This window comes from Ambystoma mexicanum, chromosome 9 (assembly GCF_040938575.1).
Source record: "Ambystoma mexicanum isolate Mex_15411 chromosome 9, UKY_AmexF1_1, whole genome shotgun sequence".
Classification (NCBI taxonomy): domain Eukaryota; kingdom Metazoa; phylum Chordata; class Amphibia; order Caudata; family Ambystomatidae; genus Ambystoma; species Ambystoma mexicanum.
The window spans coordinates 1,461,589,634-1,461,613,382 of NC_090931.1; the positions used below are offsets into that span (position 1 = coordinate 1,461,589,634).

At 48.6% G+C, this 23,749-nt stretch overlaps 1 protein-coding gene across 1 annotated transcript in view; it reads right to left on the bottom strand.

The window, feature by feature from the left end:
• Nucleotides 1-1,269: 1,269 nt before the first annotated feature.
• The window catches only part of DES (desmin), a 44,602-nt gene continuing 22,122 nt past the window's right edge, over nucleotides 1,270-23,749 (bottom strand). Inside the window, exons 2-9 of the mRNA XM_069616883.1 lie at nucleotides 16,747-16,807; nucleotides 16,337-16,432; nucleotides 14,339-14,500; nucleotides 13,287-13,412; nucleotides 11,664-11,884; nucleotides 6,615-6,658; nucleotides 4,745-4,827; nucleotides 1,270-3,785 (exon numbers count right to left, since the gene is read on the bottom strand). Of these exons, the coding sequence (XP_069472984.1) occupies nucleotides 3,744-3,785; nucleotides 4,745-4,827; nucleotides 6,615-6,658; nucleotides 11,664-11,884; nucleotides 13,287-13,412; nucleotides 14,339-14,500; nucleotides 16,337-16,432; nucleotides 16,747-16,807 (835 nt within the window). The 3' untranslated portion in view covers nucleotides 1,270-3,743. The remainder of the gene's footprint in view (nucleotides 3,786-4,744; nucleotides 4,828-6,614; nucleotides 6,659-11,663; nucleotides 11,885-13,286; nucleotides 13,413-14,338; nucleotides 14,501-16,336; nucleotides 16,433-16,746; nucleotides 16,808-23,749) is intronic.

The following is a 23,749-nucleotide window of genomic DNA, read 5'->3' on the forward strand; positions in this document are numbered from 1 at the left end:
TCTGTGCCTCCCTCTCACTGATCTCCTATAGTTCTCTGCCTCCCTCTCACTGATCTCCTATAGTTCTGTGCCTCCCTCTCACTGATCTCCTTTAGTTCTGTGCCTCCCTCTCACTAATCTCCTGTAGGCCTGTGCCTCCCTCTCTCTGGTCTCCTATAGGCCTGTGCCCCCCCTCGCTGATCTCCTATAGGCTGTGCCTCCCAGCAGCATTAATGAACTAGTGGAGACTCGGCTGTTATTCGCCCCTCACTCCAGGCCGCCGTCGATGGAGTCTCTATAATTAGGACTCGTGTCTGAGGCCGCTAAGGCATGCGGTCACGGTCACTCACCAGCCCCCGCAGCAGCTGTCTCTGGGCACGAGGAGTCGACCTTCCCGGAAACATGTCTATCTTAAGGCTTGTCCCAGGCCCCCCTCCCACCACATTCTGTTAATTAAGGATGGGTGACAGAAACGTTGCTTCAGTTTCCAAGAGCTGTGGTCTCTGGCTCCCACCTTTCATGTGCCCCCCTCCCCGCATGGATCTGTGCTCCCCACCCCCCACCCCCAAACATTAGCTTAGCTGCGTGTGCTGAGAGTAGACTTTGGTGCTGCTTTGGCGTTCCTACTTCAAACCAATACCGCTTTCCATAACTGAAGGCTTTGGGGGGGGGGGGGGTCGGGGGAGGAGAGTAGTTCCTCTCCTCTGCTGCCTCATGGGACAGCGTGTGTCCTTGTGGTGGGAATGTCGCGATTCAACTACTGCAACAAAATCTACGTTGATCTGCTAGCCAACATGACCACAAATGACCACAAACACCTCCCGCCGCATTGCATAATGTGCTCTGTGCCATCTGCCCTGCCGTGGTGACCTTGTGCTGTCTCCATTCACGAGGCTCTATCCTATGGAAGCCTTCTTTGGTTCTATGCCCCAGGTTCTCATGGGAATCTTCTACCAGTGGACCAGACACCTAAGGTCAGCCATCTAGAACCTGCCGGCTGTCAGCCATCGAACGGACACTCGTGGCGGTGGGACTCTCCACTTTCAGACCTCTTCCGTCTTGAGTTCTTCAACTCTACTGTCCACACCTGCCTACGAAGTGACCATCGGGACGACTCCTGTTGGCTTACGCCCAGACGCTACCTCCCCAAGAGCTCGGAAGCAGCGTCCTGGGGAATAAGGACTCATCAAATAAACACAAATAAAATAATACAAACCCAAGAGGCAGTCAGTAAACAAGGACATGCTTTATCTGTCCAAAAAGCTCACAAAAAGATGACACAACTCTGTGTGATTTTGTGCTCCTCAATTTATTGTCAGGCCCCAACCCTGGGTAAGGACACACAATTTAGTCTGGTTCCATCACAGTGGGCACAGGATGTGTGCGGTATGAGACTACGACAGGACATTCTGTTCTCTGGCGGTGGGCGTGGGCCTAGGCTTGTGCATGGGGGGAGCGTGGCCGGACGGGTTACTCGCTGGTTACAATGGGTAGTAGGTACACGGCAGATGCTTCATGAGGGCAAACCAAACCCGATCTCTGGCCTCCGGGCCCGGGTCGTCAGAGTTGTGATTGTGGTGAGACTAGACCAGCACACACACCCATGTGTTTCCGGTTTTTATCACGCCCACCCTTTAGTGTTCCAGGCATATCAGGTATATAGCAGTTTTCTTTGCCTCTGGTAACACTGCAAGGAGAGTGAATTTTGGTTGCAACTGGTAAGATGAAAACCAGTAACCCTCCTCTGACCGCCTCCTTCAATCTTTTGTCCTCTGAATAAGCACCTACTGTATATATTTGTCCATAACTCACAATCCCCTTCCGAGCATCCCTGGAGCCCCTTTTCCTCTTATCCCTGGGGTACGCAGGCCTTTCACATGCCTAGCCTCTCACCAGAGCTCACTCCATAAAACCCAACACAGCTCCGGCCCAGCAGGACGGTCTCCGTCCGGCAGGTGAGGGTAGAGGCGCTAGGACCACACAGTGGACCCTAGATCCAATGCACAGTGGAAATGTATATCCATGCTACATGTCCACCCTCATGACATGACCACCTGGTGCAGAGTCCAATTACCGCTAAGGCCTTCTAAGAGTCCCACGCTTGGGTTACTACCTGTGGGAATTGATTTGCGCCCCGTCTTCGAGTCCCCGATCCTACACTGCCTTTGGTCTAGGGTGGGAAATCTGTCTGCTTGCCATAAGGGACCCATGAGAAGAGCAGCCCCAGGATGGGCAATACCATAGGAGGGGAGCTCTGGACGCTGCAGCCAATGGGGTTCCAGGGTTTCCTGCGAGATGCCTCATTATTCCTGCCCTTGAGACCTCATGGTTGGAAGTGTTGGCTTCTGACAACTGTGGGCCCTAAACCAAGGATGAGTATGTCCCTATGGTGCCCACTTCATTTAAAGAGACTGGCTTGTGGGGAATAAACTGCTGGTGCCACGTTTGCTACCAGGGATCTGAACAGCGGGTAATAACCAGTGGCGCCTCTTTTGTTACCGGGATATAAACACAGGGTAATAAACATCCCTGTTGTGCCCCTTTCAATAATGGCGACACACTTGGTGGTTGATGACCAAACAGTTCCTCCCTTGGGATAGTAGACTATCGCAGTAGGGCCCCTCTTGCCTCTGGCACTTGATATAACACATAAGTAGTCAACGGTTGCCCTGCTGTGGACACCGCGGTGAAACCACCCGCTGACGAAACATTCTCCCGTCTCCTCTCTCCTGCAAGTAAGTCATGCTGCCACGCACTGCCTCTGTAAACTCTGCCCTGCGGTGGACAGGACTGGATTGCATACACTCTGCAAGATGCATGCCGGTACCTCATTCACCTACCACTGCTTGCAACCAGCATAAGTAAATGGTTCTAGGTTTAGGTCATGCTCCTGACCAGGCTAGAGATGGAGCCCAAGCTCACTGGGAATGACCATGCTATGGTCACCACATACCCTATGGCACAGCCCGGCATTATCGTATAGCCGCCTCATCGCTAGAACGGGACTGTATTAGCTAATAAGGAACACCTGCTCTCCTCTGAGGTTACAGGAGAACCCGCAGGGGAAAGGAAGGTGAGGGCAGGGCGAGAGAGATAGCATGGATTTCATTTTCCATATAGTTAAAGCCGGCATTTAGCTATCCTCTTGGGCCTGCCCTATTCCTCCCTCCTGACTGAAACAGAAAGAAGACAAGGTCTGTTTCTGGTCAGTGTCCATACGCCTGAAGTGGCAGAATAGGAAGTCCTATTTTGCTAGCTATGATTTGTTGGGTGCGGCCATTTTAGGTCAAGACGACATTTGGAATCATTTCCTGGGTCTCGACAACATCTTAGTGTAATCAATGCCAAAAATGCTATGATGGGCAGTGGCGCAGAGGTGGAATCTTCTAGAGCAATGCTCAACCCAGCAAGGAGTTCCTAAACAGGGGCAGGGTGGTGACAGGCTGGGAGCAGAGCCTGTCCTGGACACACACACACACATAGAAAACACAGAAAACATAGTCCCTCACTGAGGTTTGGTGGAAAAAACATAGCAAGTATAAAACAGACAGTTGGACACTGGTGGAGGCTGGGACCTGTCCCAGAGTCTCTCGGACAATCTTTGGTGACTGGCTTGGTTTGGAGCTCCCAACGGGTGTAGAAATCTGGTGTCGTGAACTCTCGCAGGCGCTGGAAGCGCTTCCGGTCTGCATGCAAAGTTGGTGAAAGGTGTTGGAGGTGTGCGTGCATCTTGCTGCCGGTCGGTCGGTCTGCCAGCCGCGCCCTTAGAGCATCTCGTGGTGCTGCTGGGAGGCCTCGCTGACAACCTGTGCCGAGAAAGCCGAGAGAAAGATTGAAGACATTGGAAGATGGCATAGTACAGCTCTACAAACAGAGTGGTGTCAAGAAGGCGGACATCTCCAGTGATGGAAAAAGAAGATGGCTTCTGGGGCGAGGCCTTGGGATAGTGCCAGGCGTGGGCTATGGGGTGGCATGGCTCTCTGATGCTCTAATGGTGCTCTATAAGGGTATCAGGTAATAATATCCCCACACATAATGGGAAAAGCCATTGGTGGCATTATGCATGGGGATGGGTTGCGGGGATGTAGCCGGCTCCCCTTGTAAAAACAAAAAAAAACAATTCAGGGGCTGTGGGGTTGTCCCCCGCATGCTCAATGTTATAATGTTTCCGCAAAAAACGGCGACTTTTTTGTCAGGAGACATTTTTGCCGGCCATTATTACATGGCACCCTCCGTGAGAAGGGGAGAGCAGGAGGTCAGCCGGATGTCCGATGCCACCTCTATATCCAGAGAGGGCCCTGTGGGAGCCAAAGAGGACTCCCACTGCCTTGTTGTATTACAACTTGGGCACGTTTGATATGAGGAGCAGGAGCCAAGTGGGCTCAAAGAGGAGCAGGAAACCTCAGGCGCCATGGTTTGGTGAAGGTAATGCAGAAATCAGGATCCAGCATGACCACTAATGGGAGCCTTTAACCACAGTGGTCAACGGGGCACTGACACCGAGTCCAGCAGCCCCTGTTTCTATGCGCTGCGAATGTAGATCCTTTGTCCTGCCAATGATGGAAGCCGCCATTTTGCTGACAGTCAAAGAGTTTAGGAGTGAGCATTGATAGCAATGGGCGGTTACAGAGAACATGGGATGGTGTTAAGCTCAGTGGGCTTCCATAGTGGAAATGTCCCGTTCCTGTCTGAACCCGCTACGGGTGAGGCGTTTGCCCCATTCCACCCTACCGGCCGCCTCCGCTCCCAGTGGCAGAGCACCTACCTCCCCGTCACGAGTCTCGATGGTCTTGATCATCACGGTCTTCTTAGTGTGCACCTCAGCGGCTCGTTGGTCCGGGCTGGTTTCTGCAAAGTGAGAAGCAACATTAGTACTGGGATGGATAATGGTACGTACACCAGTCCCATGCTTCGATGGAGCCACATCCACAAATGGAGAAGACGGATACAATCACATGCATCAGAACACATAGAGATGGCCCTACACTGCCAGATAGAGGAGACTTACAATGGTATGTACATCAGGCTTACAGAGAGATTACCCACACACTTTCAGGTGGAGGAGGCTCGCAGTGGAATATGCAACTGGCCAGAGACTGATGGCCAAACACTAAGAGATGAAGGAGACTGACAATGCTGCTTACATCAGGCCCACAAAGAGAAGAGCTCACAACTCCAGATGGAGGACAATGGAAATGTTGCTTACATCGGGTCCACAAAGAGAAGAGCTCACAACTCCAGATGGAGGACAATGGAAATGTTGCTTACATCGGGTCCACAAAGAGAAGAGCTCACAACTCCAGATGGAGGACAATAGAAATGTTGCTTACATCGGGTCCACAAAGAGAAGAGCTCACAACTCCAGATGGAGGACAATGGAAATGTTGCTTACATCGGGTCCACAAAGAGAAGAGCTCACAACTCCAGATGGAGGACAATGGAAATGTTGCTTACATCGGGTCCAGAAAGAGAAGAGCTCACAACTCCAGATGGAGGACAATGGAAATGTTGCTTACATCGGGTCCACAAAGAGAAGAGCTCACAACTCCAGATGGAGGACAATGGAAATGTTGCTTACATCGGGTCCACAAAGAGAAGAGCTCACAACTCCAGATGGAGGAGACTGGCAATGGTATGTACATTAGGCGTACCGAGAGAACCCCCACACTCCCAGATGGAGAGGAGCCTGGTAATGGCCCACAACTCTGGTCTACATAGATTAAGGCATGCACCCCCCCACACCCCCAGGTGGAGGAGGCAGACAGTGGCAGATACAACCAGACAGAGATTGATGGCCAAACACTAAGAGATGGAGGAGACTGACAATGCTGCTTACATCAGGCCCACAAAGAGAAGAGCTCACAACCCCAGATGGAGGAGACTGGCAATGGTGAACACGTTAGGTGGCAGGAGAGATTGTCCCACAACCCCAAGCAGAGCACGCTGGAAAAGGCATTCACATAGGGCCATAGAGATGTAGTTCCACACCCTCAGATGGAACCATGAGAATGGCATCTCCATCCATCAAGCCCACGGAGAGATGGACCAACAACCGCAAATGGAAAAGACCAACGGAGAGGTGGTCCTACACTCCCAGATGGATTAGAGCAGCAATGGTGCGCGCATCGTGCCTAGGCAGGAATGATCCCACCCCTAGACAATGAGTAGGGCACGTAGATCGGACCACCAGGGATGAACCATCATTTCTAGAATGTGGGGATACCAACACGGCTTCATTCACCGTCTCTCAAGGAAACACTGCCACACTTCTTTGTACAGAAGGCTTCAGGACACCACACACTGTACAAGGGCCTCCCTGAACTCCAAGAAAAAAGTATCCGAAAAGGTCCATAAAGACCAAGTGACACCAACTATAAAGCACCCCCACCAGGTAGCACCTCCTAAGTCTTCTGTATACATTTACAACAGGCACCCCCAAGTTATGTCTGTAAGAAGATCAGGCCTACGATCTGCAAAGACTTTCCACAGGCACTGGTGTCCTGGGAGGCGGTACTCCAGAATGCCAGCCCCCTGCAGCCCCCGCCGCCGATAGCCAAGCCCATCTATGTTCTTCTAATCCCTAGGGCCCTCTGATTAGTGCCCCCCTTATCTCTCACCCACGGAGTAACACTTACCTCTGAAGTTGAGTGCTGAGAATGTCTGGATTGGCATGGTGACCCTACACAAAAAGAGGAGACAAAGCGTGAAATGTGACGTTCTAGCAGTGTGGGGGAGGTGAGAAACATCATGAAATGTGACATTGCAGCAGTGTGGGGGAGATGAGAAACATCATGAAATGTGACATTGCAGCAGTGTGGGGGAGATAAGAAACATCATGAAATGTGACGTTCTAGCAGTGTGGGGGAGATGAGAAACATCATGAAATGTGACATTGCAGCAGTGTGGGGGAGATGAGAAACATCATGAAATGTGGCATTGCAGCAGTGTGGGGGAGATGAGAAACATCATGAAATGTGACATTGCAGCAGTGTGGGGGAGATGAGAAACATCATGAAATGTGACCTTGCAGCAGTGTGGGGGAGGTGAGAAACATCATGAAATGTGACATTGCAGCAGTGTGGGGGAGATGAGAAACATCATGAAATGTGACATTGCAGCAGTGTGGGGGAGATGAGAAACATCATGAAATGTGACATTGCAGCAGTGTGGGGTAGGGGGTAAGATGATTAAAATCATGAAAGGTGACATTGCAGCAGTGTGGGGTAGGGGGTAAAATGATTAAAATCATGAAATGTGACATTGCAGCAGTGTGGGGGGATGAGAAAATTCATGAAATGTGACAATGCAGCAGTGTGGGGGGGAGATGAGAAATCATGAAATGTGTCATTGCAGCAGTGTGGGGGCGGGGATGTGAAAAGTCATGAAATGTGACCGTGCAGCAGTGTGTGGGGAAAGTTGAGAAAAATCAAGAAATGTGACGTTGCAGCAGTGTGGGGGAGATGAGAAAAATCATGAAATGTGACATTGTAGCAGTGTGAGGGGAAGATGAGAAAAATCATGAAATGTGAGATTGTAACAGTGTGAGGGGGAGATGTGAAAAATCATGAAATGTGACATTGCAGCAGTGTGGGGGCGGGGATGTGAAAAGTCATGAAATGTGACCGTGCAGCAGTGTGGGGGAGATGAGAAAAATCATGAAATGTGACATTGTAGCAGTGTGAGGGGAAGATGAGAAAAATCATGAAATGTGAGATTGTAACAGTGTGTGGGGAAAGTTGAGAAAAATCATGAAATGTGACGTTGCAGCAGTGTGGGGGAGATGAGAAAAATCATGAAATGTGACATTGTAGCAGTGTGGGGGAGATGAGAAAAATCATGAAATGTGACATTGTAGCAGTGTGAGGGGAAGATGAGAAAAATCATGAAATGTGAGATTGTAGCAGTGTGGGGAAAGTTGAGAAAAATCATGAAATGTGACGTTGCAGCAGTGTGGGGGAGATGAGAAAAATCATGAAATGTGACGTTGTAGCAGTGTGAGGGGGAGATGTGAAAAATCATGAAATGTGAGATTGTAACAGTGTGAGGGGGAGATGTGAAAAATCATGAAATGTGACATTGCAGCAGTGTGGGGGCGGGGATGTGAAAAGTCATGAAATGTGACCGTGCAGCAGTGTGGGGGAGATGAGAAAAATCATGAAATGTGACATTGTAGCAGTGTGAGGGGAAGATGAGAAAAATCATGAAATGTGAGATTGTAACAGTGTGTGGGGAAAGTTGAGAAAAATCATGAAATGTGACGTTGCAGCAGTGTGGGGGAGATGAGAAAAATCATGAAATGTGACATTGTAGCAGTGTGGGGGAGATGAGAAAAATCATGAAATGTGACATTGTAGCAGTGTGGGGGAGATGAGAAAAATCATGAAATGTGACATTGTAGCAGTGTGAGGGGAAGATGAGAAAAATCATGAAATGTGAGATTGTAACAGTGTGTGGGGAAAGTTGAGAAAAATCATGAAATGTGACGTTGCAGCAGTGTGAGGGGGAGATGTGAAAAATCATGAAATGTGACATTGCAACAGTGTGGGGTAAGGGGTAAGATGATTTAAATCATGAAATGTGACATTGCAGCAGTGTGGGGTCGGGGGTAAGATGTCCCGGGAGGATAGCTCAGCGGCAGCGTGCTCGACTTAGAAACAAGACGGCACAGAGCAACACAGGTTTGATCCCTGGGTCCGCGCTTCGAAACCTCTGGGTATTAAGCAAGTTATAAATAACCTATCATATCATACGATTAAAATCATGAAATGTGTCATTGCAGCAGTGTCGGGGAGATGTGAAAAATCATGAAATGCGAGATTGTAACAGTGTTGGGAGGAAGATGAGAAAAATCATGAAATGTGACCTTGCAGCAGTGTGGAGTAATTAGCGCACCCTTGTGGTTCACCAACTTTTGAGCTGTATTGCAGGTGAATGCACACGACGTGGACACTCTTCTTCATCACTAGAATGTAACGATATAAAGCTCCTGTAGGAAAAGATGATGTACTGCACCAGTACCCTGGAGTGTGCTGAAGAGAATGCCCTATTCTTGCCTCCTTTGAGGTAGCTTCATTACTCCCCTGGAGTACGCTAAAGGGAATGTCCTAATTTGGCTTCCTTAGAGGGAGCTTCATTACTCCCCTGGAGTACGCTCAAGGGAATGTCCTAATTTGGCTTCCTTAGAGGGAGCTTCATTACTCCCCTGGAGTACGCTAAAGGGAATGTCCTAATTTGGCTTCCTTAGAGGGAGCTTCATTAGTCCCCTGGAGTACGCTAAAGGGAATGTCCTAATTTGGCTTCCTTAGAGGGAGCTTCATTACTCACCTGGAGTACGCTAAAGGGAATGTCCTAATCTGGTAGCCTTAGAGGCAGTTCAATCACCCACCTTCAGTTTGCCCCAGGGAACGGCCTATTGTGGGCTGCCTAAGAGGGAGCTGTATCACTCACCCACAGTGCACCAAAGGCAATGTCCTATTCTAGCATACATAAGAGGGAGCACCATCATTAACCTGGTTTCAGAAAAGGGAATGTACTATTGCCAGCTACCTACGAGAAAGCTCTGTCACCAACCAAGATTGCACCAAAGGGAACATCCAAATCTAGGATGCCTTACAGGGAGCTCCATCCCTAGCCCGGAGTCCTATTCTAGGCTAACTTAGTGGGAGCGTATTACTAAGTTTAAGCATGTTGAAAGGAATGTTCTATTCTGTGCTTCTTTAGAGGGAGTTTCACCACGTTACTGGAGTGCACCAAAGGGAATGTCCTAATCTAGCCTTCCTTTGAGATACTTTTGTTGCTCACCTGGAGTACTCTAAAGGGAGTGTCTTATTCTGAACTGCCTTAGATGGAGGCATCACTCATCTAGAGTACTGCAGAGGGAATGTCCGATTGGTTTCTGCCTTAGAGGGAGGTGTATCACACAACTAGAGTGCACTAAAGGGAATGTTCTAATCTAGCCTACCAAATATGGAGCACTATCACAAAGCTGGAGGGCACAAAAGGGAATGCCCTGTTCTAAGCTATGAGTAAGCTCTATTACTTATCTGGAGTGCACCAAAGGGAATGTCCTTATCTAGACTGCCTTAGAGGTAGCCCAATCCATATCCTGCAATGCGCCGGAGGGAATGTACTATTCTGGGCTGCATTTGAGAGAGGTTGACCCCTGAATTGGAGGGCACCAAAAGAAATGTCCTAATGTTAGTTGCCTTACCGGGAGTTCCATCACTATCCTGGTCTGGACTCAAGGGAATGCCCTGTTCTGGGCTGCCTCAGATGGAGCTTCATTTTTTTTTTCCTGTAGTAAGAACACATCTCGCAAGCAAGGAAAGATGCTCACTGGCTACCGGTAAAGGAACGCATACTTTTTAAAGCCATGGCCATCACACATAGATGCCTCTCTCTGGATGCCCCATCCTATCTTGCAGAAAGAATCACACCTAAAGCCTCCTTCAGACCCACCAGAGCTCACCGCACCAACATGATCCATGTCCCCACGTTTCAAAGATCCAGGGCGGGAGGATCCAGCTTCCAACACCTCGCACCTAAAAACTGGAACTGCTTACCTACTTCACTAAGGAACGAAAAATCATACCACACCTTCCGTAAAAACCTCAAAACCCTCCTATTCCGATAAAGTCCTCCACATGCACAGTTATGCTTGCACTGTAACCACAGCATAGCATAACCTCTAAGTTCAATGTTTTAAGACCAATGTGAATGTTCCCAAGCACAGCTATGCCTGCACTGTAACCACAGCAATGCATAACCCTTTAACTTCAATGTCCCACTGCAAATATCTCTTGTACTCTGTTACTATATTCCTATGCTATGTTCAAGATGAAGTCTGCTGTAACAGCGCCACGATGCCCCAGGGCAGTTCTGTGCGCTTCATAAATGCAAATAAATAAATAAATAAAAATAAATAAGCTAAAGAGAATATCCTAGTCTGGGCTACTTTAGAGGGTCTTCATTGCTTATCTGGAGAGCGCTAAAGCGAATGTCCTATTCTGGGTTATATTAGAGGGAGATGTTTTGCCCACCTGGAGTATGCAAAAGGGAATGTCCGTCCTGTTCTGGATTGGCTTAGAGTTAAAACCATCACTAACGTGGAGTGCACTGATGGGAATGTCCTATTCTGGGCTGCCTTAGATGGAGCTTCACTACCAGCCGGGAGTATGCTCTAGAGAATGTCCTACACTCGGTTGCCTTAGCAGGATCTCCATCACTAACTTGCAGTGCGCTGAAGGGAATGTCCTATTCTGGTCTTCATAGGGGTTTCATCACTAACCTTGAGTGCGTTGTAGGAAATGTCCTATTCTGGGCTGTTCCAGAGGGGAGCTTCACGACTAACTTGGAATGCGTTAATTTGAGCAGCCTTAGGGAGAGCTCCATCACTAACCTGAAATGTACTGATGGAATAGCTTGACCTGGGCACCTCCATAGGGGACCCTGTAGCTAACCTGAGTGTACTTTCTGGAGACTCTTGTATGTATTGCTGGAAATGTCCTGACTTTAGATGACACATTAGCATGAACCTTTCCTTGGATGATTTAGAGAAGCCTTTACCCTTACCCCGACGTGAACTGTAGCGAATGTGCTTGTCTGGGACACTCCTCACCGGAAGGCCCTGTGGTAATAATGTGGTGTTGCCTGGTGAGAAGATTCTGGGTCTACGGTTCCCTTACCTGCTCTCCTCTCCCTCCAGGAGTTTGCGGTAGGTTGCGATCTCCACATCAAGAGCCATCTTGACGTTCAGAAGGTCCTGGTACTCCCGGAGGTGCCTTGCCATTTGCTCCTTCAAGTTGCGGATCTCGTCCTCAAGGCGTCCGATGGTGTCCTGGTAGCCATTGGCCTCTCCGGAGAAGCGCTCCTCCATCTCCCTCATCTGGCGCATCAGAGAGTCATTCTGGGTAGGAAGAGGAAACCAGATCAAAAAAGGGCAACACCACTATTCCCAATGTATTATGAGACACCAGCCACTTTGCAGTGGACATTCTGGGTTGTGGATTGTTTGATCTATCAAGTCAACCTCTTATTTATTTATTTATTTAATGCATTTATTTACATGGACCACCAGGTAGTGTTACTAGGTGTAGTTTCTACAATCCAGGTCCACAATATAGGGCACATGCCAACATAATGCAATTCTACACTTCACATCATGGAGGTCTGGATTAAAAAAAGGAGAGACAGTCTATGTCTACAGCCATCTCACTGTGAAGGAGAGGAAAGGGATTGTATATGCCAGACACTTCACACAGTACAAGGATCACCCTATACTGCTAACCATAGCCCTCATGCTGTAATAGAGGCACTGGTTATTGTTAACTGTGGACCTCATGGTTGATGAGAGTTACTCTGTATTGCTAACCATGGACCACATGGTGTGAAAGAGGTAATCTACAATGCTAACCATAGACCTCATTGTGTAGGGGAGGTACTATGCACTGTTAACCATGGACCTATTGGTATAGGCAAGGCACTCTATGTTTCTAGCCATGGACCTCAAGGTGCAGAAGAGGTACTCTATATTGCTAACCCTGGACCTTATAGTGTAGGGGGTGTACTCTGTACTGTTAACTTACTGTTAACCATGGCCATATTGGTACATGTGAGGCACTCTATATTTCTAACCATGGACACCATGGTGTAGGAGAGGAACTCAATGCTGCTAACCATTGTCCTCATGGTGTATGAGAGGCACTCTATGGCGCTAACCATGGACTGCTTGATGTAGGAGAGGAACTCTATGTCGCTAACCATGGACATCATGATGTAGGAGAGGAACTCTATGTTGCTAACCACACAACTCATGATGTAGGAGAGGAACTCGATGTTGCTAACATGGACCTCATGATGTAGGAGAGGCACTCTATGTTGCTAACCATGGACTGGTGTAGGAGAGGGGCTCTATGTTGCTATCCATGGACCTCATGATGTAGGAGAAGAACTCTATGTTGCTAACCGTGGACCTCATGATGTAGGAGAGGAACTCTAAGAGAGGAACTCTATGTTGCTAACATGGACCTCATGGTGTAGGAGAGGCACTCTATGTTGCTAACCATGGACTGCTTGATGTAGGAGAGGAACTCTATGTTGCTAACCGTGGACCTCATGGTGTAGGCAAGGCTCTTTGTTGCTAACCATGGACCTCATGGTGTAGGAGAGGTATTCTATGTTGCTAACCATGGACCTCATGGTGTAGGAGATTAACTCTATGTTGCTGACCATGGACCTCATGGTGCAGAATAGGCATTTCATGTTCCCATCATGGGAGGATCAATGCCTGGAACGGAGAGGGTACTCACGGTGCCCTTGAGTGCATCGATCTCGCAGGTGTAGGATTGGATCTGGTGTCTGTACTCCATCATCTCCTGCTTGGACTGGCGGAGGGCATCTGTGTTCTTGTTAGCTGCTTGAGTTAGGTCAGCCACCTGAGGAGAGAAAGGGTTAGTGGTGAGTGCCTGTTTGGCCCACGCCATGTTATCTGTATAATGGCTATGGGCATAGTTGTTGCAACTGAATAGAAAAACAACACTACAGGAACTGCAGCCACAGTGAGGCAGTGAGGTAACCATACCCAAGGCTGTACTGAGGAAATAACGAGCAGCTGTACAAAGGGGTGAATGTGCCAGGCTGTACTGGGTAATGTATCCCTTGGACCGGTCTGAGGAAATAATGCTCAGATCAGTACTGAACAAATATGGTCTCATACTGTCTCCGTTGTATGTGCTTGTAGGTGAGGTTGATCATAGGATGGGCCTGATTGCCCAGTATGGCAGGGGCATTGGCTTGATGAGAAGGGGACAACAATACTGTTCAGTTTATGAGGAGGGCGTAGGATGACGGAGGCCACAACATGAAATGAGGTGATAGGTTGAATGCAAGGGAGCCACTGGTGGCAATTGGGTGGCACATATTTGCAGTGGCACTGCTGGGGTGAGCACATGCTGGATTAGCAAAGTACACTAGGTCTTTACTTATGCTACCTCTGGAGTGGACATGCCAACCATCCACTGGGATGAGAAAGGCAGCAGGCATTGGGAAATCCATTCAGTTGGCAGGGAACTTGGGCGGGAGGTGACCCATTCTGTTGACGGGAAGTCATTTTAGATGCAACCTGCCTGGCCCCTCTCGAGCTCCTTGCGCAGCGATTGGCTATTTCAAATGGACAGACTCCCAGTATTTTCGCTGACTTCCAAATGTCTTGAATGCTATTTCTCTCTTTGCGTACACCAATTCTTGACTGACTCATTGTACGGTTCGTCCCCTACCCCTTCTTTCCTGCTTCCACCCACCTTCACCCTCCTTATATTTGCCTTCCCCTCTTCCACCTGGGGGGTTCGCCCCCACCTTTTACCTTAGATTTATACCACTCCTCAGCCTCGCTGACGTTCTTGGCCGCGATGTTCTCGTACTGGCTACGGATCTCGCGAAGGGCGGCTGTCAGATCGGGTCTGGACACATCCACCTCCACCTGCACCTGCTGTTCCTGGAGCTGAGCCTGAAGATCTCGGATTTCCTGAGGGGGGAAAAACATATTCATTGACATCTTGCCAACCAAGAGTTGCCTCCACCCGTCTTCATAGGAGGGGCCGAACAAAGCACTCCATTGGGATGCATGTGTCTTAGCCAGTAATCATGTACTAGAATCTCCATTGACCAAGACAAGCTGACATGGACCATTGCAGTTTCTATATACATTACCACTAGTAAAGCAGATGGGACCCTCAACACATGACTTGAGCATTGACTTGACAGGTGGAAGTATCAGGGACAGTGACCAGGAAGTGGGAAGAAGACAATAGGCTGGAGAGAAAGAGCCGTGGTGAAATCACCATCTTGTGCGGGGTTCTGACATCTGATTTAGCCTGTGGACTGGACCATATTGGAATAAAGACTCAAGCCACCACCAGAGGCGGACAGGAAATGTAGCCTTGGATCTATTTTCTGGTGCTACTTAGGAAAGTGATTCATGGATCAATGTTTAGCTCGTGATTTTCCTGAAAGAGAAACTGATGACCAGACATAAGGTGTTATCTAATAGTAACCTCGATATTGAGATCAGTATTGATCTGGTTGTTCTCCTGGACTTGTACACTCGTGTCTAGGATACCTTAACATGTGATTCTCATGGAACAATAATTGTAGACCTAGAAACCATGTGTGCTTCTTCCTGGAAGGTAACCTAGAACTTGTGATAACATTTCAGATGGCCTTTCTCCTGGAGGAGTTTCCTGGCCTCTCTGATACATTTTTAGCATGTCATTCTCCTTGAACAATATTTGGAGACCTAGAATCCTATCCATGTGTACTTCTTCCTGGAAGAGTAACCTAGATCCTGTAATAACATTTTGGATGGCCTTTCTCCTGGAGGAGTTTCCTAGCCTGTAGGATACATTTTTAGCGTGTGATTCTCCTGGAACAATATCTTGAGATCTGGGATCAATGTGTGCTATTTCCTGGAAGAGTAACCTATAACCTGTGATACAATTTTAGATGGCCTTTCTCCTGGAGGAGTTTCCCGGCCTCTAGGATACATTTTTAGCGTGTGATTCTTCTGGAAGGAGACCTGGGATGCATGTGTGCTTCTTCCTGGAGAGTAACCTAGATCCTGTGATAACATTTTGGATGGCCTTTCTCCTGGAGGAGTTTCCCGGCCTCTAGGATACATTTTTAGCGTGTGATTCTTCTGGAAGGAGACCTGGGATGCATGTGTGCTTCTTCCTGGAGAGTAACCTAGAACCTGTGATAACATTTTAGATGTCCTTTCTCCTGGAGTAGTGTCCCCGCCTCTCTGATACATTTTTAGCATGTGATTATCCTGGAACAATATTTGGAGACCTGGGATCCATGTTTACCTGGTGGTCCTCCTGGAAGTGTAACCAGGGTTTGGAATCTACGTTTAGCTGGCTCTTCTTTTGGGGGAGTACCTAGAAGCGTGGGGTCCATCTTTATGTAGGGGGTACCCCTCATTTCTAAGTTGAAGCTTCTGATCAGTTGTTGGCATGGCACAATCCTGGGAGCTTCCATCAATGTTTAGCCAGTGGATCTTTCAGAAGGGTAACAGGAGGCACTAGGTTGACTGGGACAATTTTGTAACCTGTGATTTCCCTAAGAGAGTATTGTGGGCCCCTGGGACTATTCTGCAATTGGAAGATATATCAGGACAATCTATTATGGGCCACAACCTGGAGGCTACTCCATCTGTAGGCTTGATAACAAATTCAAAGCTTATGGTCAGTCCCTTAAGACTTTACCTCTGGAAACTTTGATCAACTCACAATGCTAAAGTCCAGTGAAAATGTCACCAGCTGCTTCTGAATATTACAGGCTTTTGAGAACTTTGAAGGTATACCTCTTCGTGGATCCTCTTCAGGAAAGCAATCTCTTCTTGCAAAGATTCAATTCTCCTCTCCAGGTCAATGCGGGCAAGGGTAGCAGAATCCACATCCTGTGGGAGAAACCAATGAAAAAGAATTCAGCGTATCCATGGAAACGGGATCACAGACAGAAGCATCAACCAGATTGAGGCCTTGGTAATTGGAGGAAGGCATGACTGACAGAACCAACAGAGACATCTACAAGACAGACATATCAGTGAATGAAAAGGGCTGAAACATACAAACATCTGCGAGACAGACAATTCCCACGGCATGTTTTCTTATATGTGACATGGCCTCTTAAAGTCACCATCAATCTGGAGCAGGCTGATGGGACATGACTGCCCAGGACCAACGACCCACAAGTCAGGAAAGGAGTACCTACCCCTCTGAATGCAGCAAGGTTGTTCTCTGCATCTTCCTTCAACTGGATCTCCTCCTGCAACCTAGAGAGAAACACATGGTTACTAGCCAGCAGAGTGAGGAGAGTCAGACTAAGCGAGGAGAGAAACAGGGATGTGCAGAGAGATTCAGACTATGAACGAGAAGGAAGTCAGAATTAGAGTGAAGCAAGTTAGACACAGCAAGGAGGGAAACAGGGAAGTGAAGGGAGATTCAGGCTAAGAATGCAAAGGAAGTCAGACTTCGAGAAAAGAAAGTCAGACACAGTGATGAGAGAAACAGGCATGTGCAGAGAGATTCAGACTACGAACGAGAAGGAAGTCAGACTTCGAGTGAAGAGAGTCAGATATAGCAATGCAAGAAACAGGCAAGTGCAGGGAGACTCAGACTAACAAAGAGAAGGAAGTCAGATTTCGAGAGAAGAGAGCCAGACACAGTGAGGAGAGAAACAGGCAAGTGCAGGGAAACTCAGACTAAGAGTGAGAAGAACTCAGACTTAGAGTGAAGCGAGTCAGACACAGCAAAGAGGGAAACAGGGAAGTCAAGGGAGATTCAGACTAACAAAGAGAACGAAGTCAGACTTCGAGAGAAGAGAGTCAGACACAGCGACGCGAGAAACAGGCAAGTGCAAGGAGACTAAGACTAAGAGCGAGAAGGAAGTCAGACTTAGAGTGAAGCAAGTTAGACACAGCGAGGAGGGAAACAGGGAAGTGAAGGGAGATTCAGACTAAGAACGCGAAGGAAGTCAGACTTCAACAGAAGAGAGTCAGATAAAGCGAGGAGAGAAACAGGGAAGTGCAGGGAGATTCATAATAAGAACGAGAAGGAAGTCAGACTTAGAGTGAAGCAAGTTAGACACAGTGAGGAGAGAAACAGGGAAGTGCAGGGAGATTTAGACTAATAACGAGAAGGAAGTCAGACTTTGAGTGAAGAGAGTCATATATAGCAATGAGAGAAACAGGCAAGTACAGGGAGATTCAGACTAATAACGAGAAGGAAGTCAGACTTAGAGTGAAGCGAGTCAGATACACTGAGGAGAGAAACTGGAAAGTGCAGGCAGATTCAGATTAAGAACAAGAAGGAAGTCAGACTTTGAGAGAAGAGAGTCAGATACAGCGAGGAGAGAAACAGGGAAGTGAAGGCAGATTCAGACTAAGAACACGAAGGAAGTCAGACTTCAAGTTAGAGAGTCAGATATAGCAATGCAAGAAACAGGCAAGTGCAGGGAGACTCAGAATAACGAAGAGAAGGAAGTCAGACTTTGAGAGAATAAAGTCAGACACAGAAAAGAGCGAAACAGGCAAGTGCAAAGGGATTCAGACTAAGAACGAGAAGGAAGGCAGACTTGGAGTGAGGAGACACAGACACAGCCAGGAGAGAAACAGGGAAGTGCAGACCAAGAGCAAGAAGGAAGTCAGACTTAGAGTGAAGCGAGTCAGACACAGTGAAGAGAGAAACAGAGAAGTGTGGGGACATCTAGACTAAGAACGAGAAGGAACTCAGACTTAGAGTGAAGCAAGTTAGACACAGTGAGGAGGGAAACAGGGAGGTGAAGGCAGATTCAGACTAAGAACGAGAAGGAAGTCAGACTTTGAGAGAAGAGAGTCAGACACAGTGAAGACCGAAACAGGGAAGTGCAGAGGGATCCAGACTAAGAACGAGAGGGAAGGCTGACTTGGAGTGAGGAGACTCAGACACAGCCAGGCGAGAAACAGGGAAGTGCAGGAGATTCAGACTACGAACAAGAAGGAAGACAGACTCCAAGTGCAGTGAGTCTCACCTAGTACAGAGTAAATGAGGTCCAATTTAGAGCCGAGTGAGAGGTCTAAGCCTTAGAGTGATGGTAGTTAGACCTAGCACAGAGTAAAGAGAGTCAACCTCGAAGGAGAGTGAGTCTTAGAGTGTCAAACCTAGAGAAGCGTGAGGAGGATCGCAGATATGGCAGTGTGATCAGAGTCAAACTAAGAACACGGAAGAAGAGTCAGACTTCGAGTGAGGAGTTTCAAGCTTAAGACAAAGTGTGGCGAGTCAGACTTGGTGCGAACTTAACAGAGTCAGAGGTAGGATAGAACGACAAGAGCCAGCGGTGGGAGAGAGCAAGAGGAATGAGACTTGAGTGGTGGGTGAGTCTAAAAACAGAGCAGGCACAATTGGAGTAGAGCAGCCAAGTAGAGTCCCGGTTTGAGCAGAGCACGGAGGCTCAGATTTAGAGCAGCGCATAGAGGGTCAGATCGAAGGCAGAGAAAGAGGAGCGTGTGCCGTAGAGTAATGGTTTGATGTGATATTTCTGCAATTTGAAGGCAGAACACAAAAAAGACAGATCAGAGTTACTGAACCCGTCAAGGCTCACAAGCAGTGACAGGCCATGCACGCCGCCGTAAAGCCTGCTGCACTTTTAATGTGGATGTTTATAAACATAGGGTATATTTTTATTCAAAAGCTGCCCTCGTGAAACGCTATGAGTTAGCAATAACGAGGTAAGTTTAGTGCCACACAAACTCCTGAATAAATGTAATTGCCCTTTGCCAAATCGCATATTTGTGAAAGGAGGTTTCCCAAAGAATTCCAGGCCTCTAACCCCAGCGTGCATTGTTTGGAACCTGCGTAGGCATGCACCTACTTCAGTCAGCATGTGCGCACCTGTGCATGAAAAATAAAGTAGTGCACAGTGACATGCCCTCGGGATGGAATCCTGCGGATCTGAATTGCTGCCGTCATATGCAGGGTGTGTTTTGCCAATAATAACAAGCGGCTGGCTACTCGGTATGCCATGGTGCTGCTTAATATGCCATATGTGCTGCTCAATATGCCAGAGGTGCTGCTCAATATGTCATGGTTCTGCTCATTATGCCAGAGGTACTGTTCAATATGCTGTGGTGCTGCTCAATATGCCATGGTGCTGCTCAATATGCCATGGTGCTGCTCATTATGCCAGAGGTACTGTTCAATATGCTGTGGTGCTGCTCAATATGCCATGGTGCTGCTCATTATGCCAGAGGTACTGTTCAATATGCTGTGGTGCTGCTCAATATGCCATGGTGCTGCTCAATATGCCATGGTGCTGCTCAATATGCCAGAGGTGCTGCTCAATGGCAGATGCAGGGAGGAAAGCCCGCAGCTGAAGCACCCCTGCTAAATCTCTGAATCCCTGATCACATGTGCACGCTTTCCAGTATCTGGTATGTTTGCAATGTGGTGTATAGCCTCTTCTGGGCACAGGGACAGGAGATGAACATGTCTTTTAATGATCTCTGACAAGGTCCAACTTCCCAGACAGCTACGGTACCTTCTGACTAAAAGATTACACTGCCAATTATGAAAAGATCATGTGTAACCCAGCCCTTCTTTACACCTCCTTTATTTAAATGAAGGGGGTGATACAAAAAGAATGTGCACAGAGTAGGGGGAGGATGTATGAGGGTTAGGAGGCCTCGGAGAGGTCTTTCAGGGGTACAGGTGAAAGGAGCTTTGGGTGGCGTGCGGAGGATGGGGGCCCTCTGCATAGCTCAGCTCTGACCTCAACTGACCGCCTGCTTACCCACCCACATTAAGAGGGCAGTTCTGCTGAAACAGAAGGACTTTGACCCTCTGCCCAACTCCTTACCTACTTGGTAGAACCTCCAAGATTGAAGAACTGCCAAGCCTGAGCCGAAGGAGACGGCAAATGCCATACCATGCCGCCTGAGTCTACTGCAAGGTCTTCCTGGGGTAAGACTGCAAACCCTGGGCTGGGTAGAGTAGACCACAAGGTCTTCCTGGGGTAGAACTGCCAACCCTGGGCTGGGTAGAGTAGACCTGCAAGGTCTTCCTGGGGTACAACTGCCAACCCTGGGCTTTGTAGAGTAGACCTGCAAGGTCTTCCTGGGGTAGAACTGCCAACCCTGGGCTTTGTAGAGTAGACTTGCATGGTCTTCCTGAGGTACAACTGTCAACCCTGGGGCTGGGTAGTGTAGACCTGCAAGGTCTTCCTGGGGTAGAAATGCCAACCCTGGGGATGGGCAGAGTAGACCTGCAAGCTCTTCCTGGGGTAGAACTGCCAACCCCGGGATGGGTAGAGTAGACCTGCAAGGTCTTCCTGGGGTACAACTGCCAACCCTGGGGCTGGGTAGAGTAGACCTGCAAGGTCCTCCTGGGGAGAACTGCCAACCCTAGGGGCTGGGTAGAGTAAATCTGCAAGGTCTTCCTGGGGTAGAACTGCCAACCCTGGGGATGGGCAGAGTAGACCTGCAAGGTCTTCCAGGGGTAGAACTGCAAACCCTGGGCCTGGGTAGAGTTTGGGTAGAACTGCCCACCCTGGGCGTGGGTAGAGTAGACCTGCAAGGTGTTCCTGGGGTAGAACTGCCAACCCTGGGGCTGGGTAGAGTAGACCTGCCTGGTCTTCCTAGTGTAGAACTGTCAACTCTGCGGCTGGGCAGAGTAGACCTGCAAGGTCTTCCTGGGGTAGAACTGCCAACCCTGGGAATGGGCCGAGTAGACCTGCAAGGTCTTCCCGGGGTAGAACTGCAAACCCTGGGGCTGGGCAGAGTAGACCTGCAAGGTCTTCCTGGGGTAGAACTGCTCACCCTGGGCCTGGGTAGATTAGACCTGCAAGGTCTTCCTGGGGTAGAACTGCCAACCCTGGGGCTGGGTAGATGTCAGAAAACGGTCCCGGTTTCGCGGCACCCCTCCAGTTACCTTGTCCTCTCGTAGGCAGCAGCGGTTGTCGTTATCTGATGAAATACAGGGGGCGGCGTTGTCTTGTCCACGATCTGCCCGGTACAGACGCGTTCGTCGGAAACCGTGTTTCCGACGCTTTGTGTGGAAGTTACCATGGAGATTACGGCAGTGGGCGCGTCGTCTCCCACGTGATTCTTCACGCACTGGGTCACATGACTGTCTTATTGCCGGTAGTATGGTACTTAACTCTCCATCGTCCTCCAGTCGCTGCTTCTGATCGTATTTTGACAGCTGCATTCGTTCATGTTGGGATTTTTTGGTGTTTGACCTTGGATTACGTTTTTTGGATATTCTCTCGGATTGCCCCTTCATATTGTTCTTGGATATTGACCTAGGATCGTTCTTGGATATTCTTGCCCAGTGATTTTGTTTTTGGCCGCAGTTTGGACCTCGGAGTTTGGGAGACCTCATCCCTTTTGATATTTTCTTCTGGTTCTCCTTTTTCTGGGACTCGTACTTGCTTTCTCATTTCCCCCCTATCTCTCTTGTACCCCTGTCCACTTCACTCGGTGTTGTTCTTAGGCGTCCTCGTGCCGGCGGGCACAGGTTTGGGTGCAGGACTAGAGACTTCCTGAGCACTTTTAGGCGTCCTCGTGCCGGCGGGAATAGGCTGAGGTGCTGGACTAGAGACTGCCTTGGCACCATAGGCGTCCTCGTGCCGTCGGGACAGGTGATTTGCGACTTCACACTGATTGAACTGGAGTGGACTTCTCAGAGACGACAAGGACAACTACTCGCCTGAATCCTCCATGTCCAGAGAACCCTGGTAAGAAGACTTCCTTTCTCTGTATCTCTTGTTACCTTTTACTGATTACCTTTCTTTTCTGGTCTCCAGAACTCAACAGTCTTGAGGATTACCTTGTATGGAACATATCTGGTTAATGCCCGTTTCTCTGCAGGTTAGTCTTTTGAATATTGTAATCCTTTCATAGAGAGGTCATATTGGTTGGTAATCAGTCGTACTTTTCTGCAGTGGTTGAAAGTAACCTGGATGTCCTCATTCTCGGGAAGCAGTGGCGATTCCAACGACTCTACAATATCTTCCGATCAATTAGTTTCTCAGTCTGTCCTCTTGTACCCCTGAGAATCACATCGATAGGAAGAATTATTTACTTCACGACGTGTCAACAAGGAGTATTTGCCTAAGGAACTCTGACAGAATCAGAAGCCTTCCTTATGGATACTGCTAATGACCCGTTGGCCGTCTTAGTGCAATTGGTGGCCGACCTACGTGCTGATATGACGGCGGCCCATGCTGACACCCACCGACGCATTGATGAAATGCAGGCTGGGATCAGGGAAGTGGCTATAGGTTCACCGTCTTTGGCTTCCGCGAGTACTTCAGGTCAGGCAGGGTCTTCAGCTAGACCAGATTCTGCGCCTGTTTATATGGCCGCCCAGTTTCCGCTTGCTCCTCCCGAAAGATTTACCGGAGATCCTAAAACGTTTCGGACCTTCATTAACCAATGTAGGTTACATTTTTTGTGTCGGCCTACCTCGTTTCCCGATGCAACTACGAAAGCAGCCTTTGTGTTATCGAATCTTGGAGGCATGGCCGCAGTTTGGGCGAACCCTTTGTTGGAACAGGGCAGCCCGCTATTGTTCGACTGTGATGCATTGATGAATGCTATGACACGGGTATTTGATACTCGTTATAAGACTCAGGCCACTGATTTGGAGTTGCTAAATCTCCGCCAGGGAGATGCTCCTTTATTATCTTACTTGGCTAAATTTAATCAGTTGTCTGCTGAAACCGGGTGGCCAGAAGAAAAGAAGGCAGCCTTGTTCTATAAGGGGTTATCTGACTCGTTGAAGGATACTATAGCCACGGTTCCGGTGGTTCCTACATCTTTTCCTGACTTCTTAGATTTAGTACTCCAGATTGACGCCCGACGGGCAGAAAGAAAAGGGGAAAGGAGAGTAACCCCGGTTAACCCTGCTGGTTCCCCGGTTCCTGTTACTGGCGTTGATGAACCCATGCAAATTGGTGCAGTTAGGGGCCCGCTATCAACGGATGAAAGAGAAAATCGCAGACAAAATAATTTGTGCTTTTACTGTGGTTCTGCTAACCATTTACTTCGTGCTTGCCCTAAGAAACCCCACAAGTCGGGAAACGCCAAAGCCCGGCAGTAGAAGGAACCCCTACGCCGAGCTGTTCTATGCAGGGTTCCTGTTTATCTATGCCCTTTTATGTTGGCATTTCTCTGAGCTATAATCAGGCCGCACCATGGAGTTCTGAAGCGGTCTTAGACTCAGGGGCTACTGGAAAT